The following is a 13,024-nucleotide window of genomic DNA, read 5'->3' on the forward strand; positions in this document are numbered from 1 at the left end:
TGATGGTTTTTATGACCAAATAGAGCTTGTTTTGATGGATTATAGTGGTCAGGTTTGCTTGCTATGCACCCAATGGAGGCTGGTCTGACAACATTTGCCAGGGTTGATTTGGGTTCCCAGTTTGTCCATGTTACTGTGAGCTAACTTCTCTGGCAAGACAGTGACCAATGGCTCTGAGAAGTAAAAGAAGTGGAAGGACCTAGGAGACAAACATAGCAGCAGAACGGTATAGCAAAAGAGATGAAGTAGAGGGTGAAGAGAGCTAGAAGTAGATTTAAGTGAAGTAGGGAGAGGCATAAGATGAAGAGCAAAAGGTGAGGTAGCCAGAAAGAAAGATACAGAAAGAAGAAGGAAGAGGTAGATAGAGAAAGATAGGGAGAGGGATAGTTAATTTTTAAAGTGAAGCAGAGAGTGGAGGGAGAGCTATAAATAGGGGGAAGGAAATGTAAAGAACATGGAGATGAGTGTAATAGTGAGAGAGTGAAATATATAACTCTGGGTTATTGTATGCTGCAACTGGGTTTAGAACTCATGTCTGCAGGTTCCAAGGTCTAAAGTTGTTTCTTGATTTGGGAATGCGGGTGCAGGGCCTCTGGGTAATTAAAAGCTACCTGTTCCACCACTTAAAATCTGAAAACCTTCTGTACAGCAGGTCATTTCAGAGTAATCAGGTATCAATGCTCCCCATGCATAGGGGAGATGTGGAAGAGGAGGTGTCACCTCAATGAACACTTCAGTCATTCAGAAAGACAAGCTTTTAAGCCTAGAGTTCTGCTGACCTCAGGGGAAACCCAACCCACAGTTTGCCACACCTGAGTGTGAATCCACATTCTCAGCTACCACACATCTGCACATCCGAAGATACCCAGCTGGTAGCATTAGTCCCTCATCTAATGTGGGGAAAAGTCAACACTGCAGTAGTTTTAGAATGCAATTCAAAAGGATGTAGAGTGATAAATATATAGACAAGGATCATAGTATTTCTTGATTTTCATTGACAGTAAAGTGCCAGTGGATCTTGACTGTGCAGCATGTCCCACATTTTTGTAAAAACAATTTCATTAGCAGGTATAACTCATATTTATCATCACATGAATATTACAATATACATCTGTTGCATCTGTTGGTCTGCATATTTTCAGTGTTCACACCTAAAAAGATAGATTCTTAATTATAATTCTAATACCCAACAGTCCCACCCTCCTCCCTCGCCCACCCTCCCTTGTGAGTTAAGTCTATTATGCTTTGGAAGGTGGTGTGCCACTGGACTGCTATTAGCTAAAGCAATTGTAAATGGCATAATTGTCACACCCATAGGAAATTAGTTATATGGTGGGGGAGGGGGCATTTCCAGCAGGTCCTACATGCTATATATTCTAGGTAACACTGATAAATTGCTCAATTTCTCTCACTTCTTTTACAGGTGGCTCCATTTGTAGATCTTCAAAACACGACATATATTCAACAGTCCCGTCTGGGGACAGCCGTACCAGCCTGGAGCGCAGGGTCCTCCAAGGAAGATCCAAATGGAGAACTGATTCCACTGATGAGACCCATTCACTGATGGAAATTCTTCCTGACAAAGGGAGATGGTCCATGGTTATAAATTGGTGGAATTTATGAGTCACACAACAAGCTGTGTTGATTACACACCAAAAGGATCACCACTTTGAATGGAAACAAGCAGTCACAGAGAACATTTTTCACACAAAAAAGGCCGTAATGCCCCGAAAGATGTTATAAATGTGAGTTATGGTAGTGCAATTCACCTTAATCTGTTTTTGATCATTAAGCCCCAGGAAGTACAAATTAAAGTGGCTCATCTTCTTCCAAAATGTAGAAAATTCTACTGTATTTTGAAACCCAATTTCCTGACATTTCATAAAAATCTAAAAACTCACCTTTTCAGGCTCTTTCTACCATAGTTCTTCCTCCATTACAGCTAGGAAAAGTTATGACGACTGCCAAAGATAGTCATAGATATCGATATCGGAAGCTCTTATAAATGTTCTGTGCATCACAAGTGACCCTGCCCTTGCAACCACAGACACATTCTATAAAAATGTGACCTTCAACAATATTAAAACAATGTATTTGTTTGCTTACCCCAGCTCCTTGGGCAATCGCCTATATTGTCCTTGCCCCCCAATGTGGAGTTTCAGTTTCATCAATGGCAGTGGATAAGTTAACTATACATCTAGAGTTCAGAAATAATGTAAAAGCCTATAATTTCTGAAGGAAGTTCTAAATACAGAGGCAAATTCTCCTCAGTAATTACTCCACAATAATATAATTGCTCTGGTTAATTCTCCTTGAGATTTAAAGTGTTCACAAAAATCAGAAAATGTTCTATTACCAGCGAACTCTGAATTAGGTCCTTCATGTTCCCTTAACCCAAATTTATAGCAATAGGTACTACTAATGTTTGACAAACATCATCCTGCATTCTAAGGAGACATTTGAGGACACAATAATTTTACTGTGATAGTAGTTTGACATTCAATAACTGAAGGACAATTGGATGTGGAGCATTCTTGTATCATGTTAGTTTATCTCTCTATGTCATCATAAAGGTGCCTAAAAGTAATGAGAAGGACGGGAGTTACTAAAAGGAGTGCCCGAGAAATTAAAGGGCAAGGTAGATGGAATGAGGAATGAATATTGTAGGTGGCGTGGTCTTCCCCAAACACTTGTATCTCATGATAAAGAGCAATACTTCTTTGTGAGTAGTTGGCCTTAGGTATATGGCTCACAGTAAGGAGGGAGGGAGGGATAAGGAGAGATTAAGAATAACTGGCTGTGAGGGGGGCAGTTATGGACCGGAACTATAAAGGAATACATTTTACAGGCAGTCCTGGAAGTGAATTAATGACATATCTTAATCCCCAAAATATAAAGCTCTATAGCAAGGCCTGTATTTCCCCAGAATGCACAGCACAAAAGTGATAATTCCTAAATCACCATCCTTAGGCCAGTCTTCTTGGCGCTACAGTATGTAAAGAATTATCCATTCCCCAAATCAAACTCCTGAATACCACAGTATATAAACACCATCATCCCTCCCTCCCAGGAGTGTATGTGCAATGCCCCAGAATTTTAAACAATATCCCAAGACCACTGTCTGAGATGTCCTCATATTTAGCACTATCTGCATACTAGCAGCTTCATGTAAATCACAATTCCTAGGCTAATTTCTTCAACATCACTATATCTCCAGTAAAATCTCCAGGTAAGTATGAAATATTTGCAATGTCTCAGCATGCAAAGCACAATCAACAGGCCAGTACACTAGCCTCAGTCTAGTATTCACAATCCTTAAGTATGTAAAGCACCAACCCAGTCCAGTATCTGCAATGTGAGAGTATGGAAACCATAATCTTCAGCCCAATATGTGTAATGCCCAGCAAGTAAAACAATACAACTAGACCAGTACCTTCAAAGCTCCAGTACGCAACTCCCTATCCATTGGCCAGAATGTGAACTGTCACAGGTTGTAAAGCCACAAACCAGCCAATGTGATTAGTATTTGCTTTTGAGAAAGAGGCAGGCAGAGGTGCTGGAGGATGATGCATGGGATGGCTTGAGATGTACGTTTGCACTTCTTGCGAAATAGGGGTGCGTTCATCTTCAATGAACTAGAGAGTCTACTAGTGGCCAGATTCTACTCAGGAAAAGTAAATAATGCAAAACGTAGTAAACTTATTGTTCGTGATATATATTTACAACGGAGTAAAATCACAGAAATAGTACTCCTGATCAGTGATGAAAAGTATTCACGCTTTAATTGACAGGTTTCAGAATGAAACGTTGCTACTCAAAGGTGACTTAAATTGTGATGTATTATTTGAGGGAGAAGAAGAGTATTTCATAATTAGTGATTCCCAATGGACTATTCCAGGACAAACATAAAGTATATAAAAGGTGATGAAAAGAGAGCAGTTGTTAAAAGAACCGCTGTGAGACTGATATACAAGGCCCAAATTAACAAGGTCTGTGTCCAGAAAAGGGCTTTCCTTAATGTACAAAAGCCATTCTTTTTTACTTGTAAAGGGACTTATGTGATCCTTTTCTGAATCATAAATAGGAAGGGGAGTGGCAGGGTTGCTTCCCTTCTATTTGCGATTTTGATAGGAATGCATCAATGGTTTGTGAGCACTCCTATGGCTGCAAACCACTGATGAGTTACCAACACACACATTCGGGTGGTATGTGGTTTACAAAGCGGAAGGTGGCCCTTTGGGCAGCCCCTCCTTTGTGTTTCAGGTAGGAGCCTCAGAGCAAGGAGGCAATGGTCCAAAGGACCTTGACAATTTTTTTTAAAAAAGGGTCCCATCATGCTACTCCACCAGGAATCTGTAATGTTTCCACTTTGGAGAACGTAATCAGACAAAGGTACAATTGCCCATGCCCAATATTCAGGGCTTAGGTTCAGCACATCAATGGAAATTCCATTTTTCCAGTGGCCCTAGAGGGCCCAGCATTCTAAATGAGTTCTACAAGTCAGTAATGAGGTTTGTTTTGGTAATTTATGTACCACAACTTGGATACAAGGAAACACTAGAATTCAAATGAATTTCACCATAAAGTGATGATGCATTTTTTAACCAAACTGATTCACTTAGAACAAGGAGCATTAATGAGTACTTAAACTCCAGCTGGCCTTCGAAACCTTATGGTTTCTTTAGATGACTATAATATTAAGAGGAGTCTGCAAGTTATCTTGAGTAAAACTTAAATGATGTCCTTTGGTACTTTTAATAAGAGAAACAACTTTATGTGGGAAATACAAAGGGACATTTTTGAGTAAGTTAATAGTTATGCAGGACTAAGTTTTGACTCAGGGTTAGCAAGAACATTAAATATGGCTGCAGCAAAATTGAAGTGTGTGTGCACTAATGGAGGAATTTTCTCACTTAATGCTGTCTATTGTGCAATAATCGGTGGCCCCTTTATTCAAAATGTTCGCCACCTAAATAGATTTACCTATGCACTATACAGTGATAGCTCATAGCGTCAAGACTGTCAACTCACGTAATGTAATCTAAAGTAATATGAGTAATAAGTCAAGCAAGCTCCTACACTGGCTGGCCACAAAGAACAGAGAATCGGGGTGGTGCCAGAGTCCTAGATGGATCCAGACTGTTGGTGGAAGACTCCATAAGGATCACGTCTGTCTTTGCACACTACTATGAGGGCCTCTATGCAGAACATGCCTGCCCAAACTGTGAGTCTGTCCAGGCTGTCCACAGCAGAGAGAATCTCCCAGATGCAATCTCTTACGCTCGAGGAGGTGGGTGAAGCTCTTTGGGATCTAAATTCCTGGGAAAACCTTGGGCCCGGATGGATACGCGGTGGAATATTATTGTAAGCTCTGTCTGGAGGTCCTCCCCCCACCCTGGACTTATTTGCAGAGGTGATCACCAACGGCCGCTTCCTGCCGAAGGAAGACCTAGTTACTCTGGTTGTCCTGCTCAAACCCAGTCATCCACAGGATCACTGTGCTTCATACTGCCCCATCTCTTTCCAAGGTAAAGCACAATGCCACGTTGCTGGTTAACCTCTTCCATCCGGACCAGTGCAGCTTCATTCCTCACTATAGCACACAATATTGTACTTGGACAGCACTTGGTGCTCGCTCGCCTTCGGTCCTTGGGAGGTTCTGCAGCATTTTTGTTGATTGACTTGGAAAAGGCCTTCGACACCCTACACTGGTAATTTCTGGACAAAACTGTGAGCAAGATGAGGTTTGGCCCAAGGTACCAGCCATATATCAAAGTTCTTTACATGACCCCACAAGCAGAGGTGGGAATAAATGGAGTCTTGTCCTTGAGGTTTCCCATTAGGCGAGGCACCATGCAGGGTTGCCCCTTTTTCTTTCTCCTCTTCATGATGGCTATAGAGTCCTTGTGGCCTAGTTGTGCTGCGATGCTCAAGTGTGAGGTTTCAACAATGGATTAGCGACAGAAGACAGGATAGTTCTATATACGGATGATGTTCTGCTGTTCCTTTTCTGGCTGGCGGAGACGGGGACTTGCCTGATCCACATTCGGAAAACATTTGGCGCAGCCTCTGGCTTGAGCGTTAACTGGGATAAATCCCTCCTGGTTCTTTTACAGGGTGATTGACAGGACAAGGCTCGGCACACGGGCCTCCCAATACACCTTGTTAGCATCTTGTACCTTGGAGTGCACATTTCTTGGGAGCAAGAACTTACCTGAAGCCTTAACCTTTGTCCCATGGTGAGGAGGGCCCAAGAGGAAATTTTCCCAATGGGACAAACTGCCCCTTAACCTTATAGGCAGATTTGCAATCTTCAAGATGATGATCCTCCCATGACAACTTTACTCACTCCAGAACTTTTCCCTTCATGTTTCACAGTCCTGGTTTAGCTCACTGGCGGCGATGGTGTGACGGTTTATCTGGGAAAACAAGCCACCAAGAGTAGCATTTGGTAAATGTGTTTGCACTGTCTATGATGGTGGGCTCACCATGGTAGATATTTACCTGTATTTCTGGGCAGCTCAAATTCTGACCATAAATGACTGGTTGCATGGGGCTGGTGAGACCCAGCATATCAAGGAGAATTATCCTTAATTGATCTGGACAGTATAACGGGATTCCTCTATGGGGCACCCATCCCAAAAACCCTTCTGGAATAGAACATTTTGTGCCGGTTGTAGAGGGTGACACTGCCTTGGAGTGCAGAATCACGCTAGAGACTCCCTATGGTAGGGCCTCTAGTTGGAACACATAGCAAACCTTGAGGGCTTCAGGGACCGCATAGGGATATCGCGTCTGGGGGATGCTTGGGACTGGGACCATATCAAATCCTTTCAGGACACCCACGCAGATTTCCAGATGCATAACTTCCAGTTTTTTCAGTACTTACAAATCCTAGGCTCACACTACTGAGGATTCTGGATGACATGGGGACATGGGGGGATCACGAGGAGACAGGACTCTGGTGGGGCTAGGTACACTGTTGGCCAAAAGGGATATAGCCAGGCAATGGAGCACCCCTGTTGCTCCCTCCATAATGGTGTGGATGAATGGCATGAATTGGTGTGCTAAGTTGCAAGAGACAACGTGCACTGCACAGTGGTGTCCTTGCAAATACGAGAAGGTTTGGAACAAAGGGTGGGCACACCAAGGCCTACATGGTTGAGGCTGCTGTGGACATGTATTGTATTTCACGTCTTGATGCTGGAAGGGTGGGAGAAGGTGGTGGGTATGTGCAGTATGACTTATATGATGTTTCTTTTGTGAGAGCAACTGGTTGTAATATCTTAAACAATAAAGAAAAATATTTTTTTTAAATACTGGACCAATGGCTTGCCGGTTGAAGGGTCCAGGGTTTGGATCTGGAATACTGAGTTGTTTAAATATCCTTTTAACACAATATCGAGGCCTAAATATTGAGATAAATATTTTAAGAAGCACATATATATAGGTTAGTATAGGATTACTGTACTTTAACTCCCCATATATGTACTTAGATGATATATGTATCTTCAAGGTATGGAGATGTGGAGTTAAGAATAGTAGGTCTATAATGACATATAGCCATGTACCTCCTTGATAATTTTGTTTGCTCTTTATGCCTAAATATTGGGGGTTGAGACAATAGTTACCATGTGATATTCCATACTACAACTGATTCCAAGAAGTACCTAATGAAGGTAATGTTGTTACATGAAAAGTGAAAAGCAAAATCAGAATAAATAGTTCCATCTTTCATTTAGGTGTTTGACGAGTTACTATCAGGAGGTCATAGAAGGAACGAGAAGAGATGAAGTTGCTGCGGATTTCCACCTGCAACCCATCAGCCAAAAAAGGATTAGGATGAATGTCATTAGATAAATGAAGATATAGCTTGTCTCATATGGAAACTAACATGGGCTCTGATAAGGTTCCTGTGTTGAAGCATTAGCACTATGCATTACAGGTTGTGTTAAGATGAAGAATGGGAGGCTCTGGCCAATGTCACCATTACAAGCCGGAGAAGATTTTGCTCAGAATTGGTAGAGGAGAAACAGTTGCATTAATACAGCAACATGTTGTGGCACTGTGCTGGTGCTGTGCATTTAGGATTTTGGCAAAACCAAGCCCAAACGTGGCACCTTACTGGAGGATGCACCTAAGAGAGTAGCCATTACAGCCTTCATTTCATAGGGGCTCCCACCATGGTGTTTGCAGTGAGGAGTGGATGTTGATTTGCTTATCATTCCCTAAACAGCATGAAATAGATTGGGACACATGAAACACAGTTATTTTCTTGATTGACAGTGGTGGCCTTTATTCAATCTATTAGACTGACCCTTCCACTTCATTTAGCCTGTTAGAGGCTTGATCCGTGTAAATCGCATGTTTTACTGCTGTTTAGGTTCATCGTAGCTATTTCTTTTTCTTAAGTCTGTATGCAGGAAGCTCGTTTCCGTTGCTCTCTTCCTTGACTTAGACATTTATTTCCTAGCTAACTTTTAAACATCTCATCATGTAATGCAATGGGCGTTATGTTGTCGCTCCATTAATTTTGCAAATAAATGACTGCAAAGGAATTCTAAACAGTATAATAAAATAAATATTTCTATATATATTCAGCCTTCAGACATGAGTAGAAAGTGAACAGGAAATTCTGAGCTCAATGCCTGTTTTGCTGGTACTCAAGACATTGTGAGGAAAAAACTGCTATAATGAGACATGTTTGTGCGCACAAAACTGTTGCACCTTGATGCATTGCTTTAAAAACTACTCTATCAAACTCACTAATATTGATATATTCAAACACCTACCTTTCCATCATCCCCACAATAGCCCAGGTCACTTAGGCCTGCTGACTTCCCACACTCTTTAGCAGCCCATTTATATTTTCATCCAACTGAGTGAAAAACCTAAGCTACTGTTGGAGTGTAGTTATTATAATAAAAAATTAACATGAAATGTTTGAAAATTAATGTATAATGATGTCGCATAGAAATTGTATTAATATGCTTTTAACACATGCGTGTGAAATGTGCCCACGGGGAGTGGCCACCAATGTATACGATGATAAATGAAGTTGACTAATAATGAATTATTGATGTACTAATGCGTGGTTTGTATTAGTGTTAAGAGTTATATGTTAAGATGTTGCTAAAATTAATAACTAGGCCTTAGTTAGCATGAGTCGGGCCTAGCTGCCGGTCTCATATTAAATGTGTTTTTCTAACGTGCAATGTGCTGACTTGCTGAAGGACATGTAGCTGTACTTTTCCAGAAGCTAGAAGATGTGTGTAACTGTAGTAAATTCTTTCTCATGAGACTCGACTTGCCCAAGGAGACATTCTTGCCGAATGCAACAGTGTAAACTTGCAACAGGTACAAGGTCGCCTGAACTGGTAGACAATGGAACTACTGCCTGGGACCGCGAGAATATAAGTTTGTATCTGACATTCTACCCGTTGGAGACGTCAATTACAGGAGCCAATGAACTATGTGAGAACTGTACTAAAGTGGAAATCCTAGTGAGGTGACAACCCACTTATTGGTTGGAGATAATGATGCACCACAATTCGCCCAATTGGAAATTAGGAGACTGTACAACAAGATTAATATAACACCGTGTCACAAGGAGAAATCAGCCATTACGTGCCATTCTTTAATAGCACCTAGCCACTTTGTCACTGTGTCTTAAAGACTTTGCTGTTTGACTCTTCAAACCATCCTTACCCTTGTCTTGCCAGATTCATACTTTTCCTCCTTATGAGGGAAGTGTTCCTTATTGCCGGTCTTGCTGAACTTTGCTGAGTTTCCTGGCTGATGGCAAATCAACTGATGTCCTGAGGACTAAGTCTGACTCTGTATGCTGACCCATTACAGAGGGTAACTATATGATAATGAAATTGTAATTGTCTGTTTGCCGTTTCTTTCTAGGTACCAACTGCTTCTTTTGATAGAGACCATAGATAGATGTTTTCTAAATTTGTGTTGCTAAATTGTTTTGCATGAAGCCCAACATGCCAATGCTAATTCGAGCTGGTTAAGGGGTTCACTAAACGGACGCAAATAGACAAATGACTGAATCGATGCTTTGTTGAATAATGCACTAATGATACTCTGCTAAAGTTAATCCATGTTGACGTCATGCTTTGTTCTAATGTTTATGATCTTTGCTCTGATTAAATCTTATTCGAGTTGCCATATTGTGACAGTGCTGATGTGTTTTCTGGTATTGAGATTAATAAACTTGCTAGTAGAGTGTAATCAATAGGGAATAAATATCCTAAATCTTACTAAATTTTGTGTGGTTATTCATGACTGAAAGGTCATGGGGTGTCTTGTTTTCATTAATGTCACTAACCAAATTGATTGATTTGCTATCGCGAATATTGATGAGGTTATCGATCTATTGATTGACATGCTGATTATTTATCTCGTCCAATCAGGGTCAAAAGATGCATTGGCCTAAAACGAGTCCCAGACTAAGTAAATTATCTAGGGCGGGACGTGTTATCAGTTCTAGTAACAGGGGACGGTTTAGGCCCTTTGGGGCCCTAGGACGAGGGACCACTGCTTTAGAAGTATTTTCGAAATAATGCAAATTAGAGAGGTGATGTGCCCCTAAGTCCCAAATGACTTTCCCGGAATCTCAGAACTTGCGGAAGTGAGTTGGGTATATTCTCAGCATTCTAGTGATAGGTATGCGTGACGTAGAATTTGTGCTTGCTCAGCTTATGCATACCGCAGGTGAATTGTGAAGTCTATGAGAATTTTAGGCCAGGTAAAGTTTTAGTAGGAGTGGGCGTACTCCGCAGTATGAGAGTAGGGAAGTCGGTGAACTTCATGTGAGTGTGGCGCTTTGTGCTCAAAAATTGTCCACGTGGTTGTTGGTGATGTACGGACCCGGCGTGTTCTAGACTCGGGAGTATATTGATAAGTGTATGAGACACTTGGTTTATGTTGTAATTTGCGCGGTTTAGTAGGTCAATCGGGCGTGGTTGACGAGTCAAGTTTGAGCCAAAGTGTGTGAGTGAAACCTTCGATGGAAATTTGGTAAGTTCTAAAGTGCACAAGGACGAACCATTGACAAGTCGAGAGTGAAATTTGCGGGTCAAATTTTGCTTGCGAGTGCGGGATCTGAGAAGGAGAGAGTAGCGGCCAAGGCTTCAAGTGAAATCTCTGTAAAGTTCTGAAGCGACTGTGTTACCCTTCCTGTAGTAAACCGGCAAATTTGAGTTTGTTGTTAAGGTGCTCGCAATATACTGCATTAGTTTTGTGTGAATAAAGAGGGAGGAAGACAAGCCACGGGGCTTTGTCAGCCGCAGTGTGTGTGAGTGTGACGTCATTGGAGCCGCGCTGGGATAGGTCAGCTAGTAAGAAGGGTCGCTCACGGACTGGCAGACGTCCGTGAGGGGCAATTGGTTGAGAAGGTAGGCGAAGAGTGTTCTGGGAAATCAAAGTCACTTCCTGATTCAGTTATAAACTAAATAAGAGACACAAAAATGAAGTTCTTTAAGGCTCTAAAGAGCGCTTTGAGGGGAGATGTGTACATTACAGCGAGTGTGGGGGAGCCTACACCGCCAGAGGATACTCCGGCTTATGCCGTAATGGAGAAGGGAGTCGCGCCATGTCTTTGGCTAAAGCAATGGTGCAAATTAACAGAGAAAGATGGGTGTTTGGAGTTTCCAGAGAATGGAACCTTTAACATAGGGGTTCTAGAGAATTTGCGGAAAGCATTCAATGAGCAAAAGCCGCCTCCAAGACCAGCTCAGTTTGAGGCATTAGCGATTTGGGAATTAATGGCCATACAACAGAGGCAACAGAAATTCGAGAGGAGAATGAGGAAAGCAGAAAAGACTCTAGCGGAGGCTAGATGGGATAGCGAGACCAGGATGTGGAGAAGGGAAATAATAGACGGAGTTCGGATGTTTCCGGCAATAACTCAGGAGGCCGAAACACAGGGAAGAAAGGCCACTTGTAAAACAGACAAGGGCTCTAGTAAGCAAAAGGAGACTCAGAAGTCTTGGGTAGATGCAGACGATTCTGATGATGATGAGTTTCTAAATCAGTTGTTACATGATTGACCACCACCATATGCCATAAATGACAATAGACCGAGTACTAGTGCTGGTCCTGTAAGTTCAACACAGAATCAGGGGATGACGAATACAGTACAGGCAAATAATGTTACCACATCAGCTCCGATACAGAATGGTGCTAGTGTATCCACTGCACCCGAGACGCAGATACAGTTGCAGCCACCACCAGTTCAGAGGCTCTACCCTGATGTCCCAGTATTAGAGATGACTACGAATTAGATGGTACCGCCTGATCCAGCATACACCAGATCAAAGTTAGTGCAGATTGAGCCAACTCCACATTTGCTGCCCCAGCCGCAGCAACAGGCGGTCCTGAATTATACTTCGGTCACAGGACCGCAGTCAGTTACAGCACTATAATGAATCAAGCTATGGGAGCCAATGCCCCACCGGGATTGGGAAACGGGCAGTCACCAGCTGCTATATCTTTGCTAATTACTGTTGGTCCGCCGGTACCGCTGTTATGCGCAGGCGAAGCCTAGTGTGTGTGACCAAGGAGTAATGACTCAAGAGGTGATAAGAGGAGGGTTCACAGGAAGCTCCCAAGGGATGACACCGAGACAACAGACAGTGGAGAGGTCTAGATCCTTATTGGACTTCACTCCGATTGGGATTCCGTTAGAAACCATGAGACGAGCAGGCTTGGGCCTACTGACTCCACAGGTACTAAGTGCAAATATGTCACAAACTCCGATGGTGCAGGCTGGAAATATCTTGTTGCAAGGCTTGACAGCGCAACAATTGAACAAGTGGTTGGACAAGCTTAACACTCCACAGACTACTCCTGTGACAGCAGAGCAATCTGAGAGAGAGGAATACCTGAATTTTGTGAGGTTGGGAGTGGAAGCAGCTGAGCTAGTTGAAGGGAGCATGGGAGTGAACAGATTAGAATCATACACTGAAGCAGAATTAAGATATCTGTGCCCGAAAATAACCAAAGAAGTGAG

The 13,024-nt window shown here is 42.4% G+C and overlaps 1 protein-coding gene across 2 annotated transcripts in view; it reads right to left on the reverse strand.

The window, feature by feature from the left end:
- The window catches only part of PPEF1 (protein phosphatase with EF-hand domain 1), a 471,481-nt gene that overhangs the window by 40,597 nt on the left and 417,860 nt on the right, over positions 1-13,024 (reverse strand). For both annotated transcript variants that reach the window (XM_069204506.1, XM_069204505.1), the window contains exon 15: positions 1,413-1,576. In XM_069204506.1, the coding sequence (XP_069060607.1) occupies positions 1,413-1,576 (164 nt within the window). The remainder of the gene's footprint in view (positions 1-1,412; positions 1,577-13,024) is intronic.

Source organism: Pleurodeles waltl, chromosome 8 (assembly GCF_031143425.1).
Source record: "Pleurodeles waltl isolate 20211129_DDA chromosome 8, aPleWal1.hap1.20221129, whole genome shotgun sequence".
NCBI lineage: Eukaryota > Metazoa > Chordata > Amphibia > Caudata > Salamandridae > Pleurodeles > Pleurodeles waltl.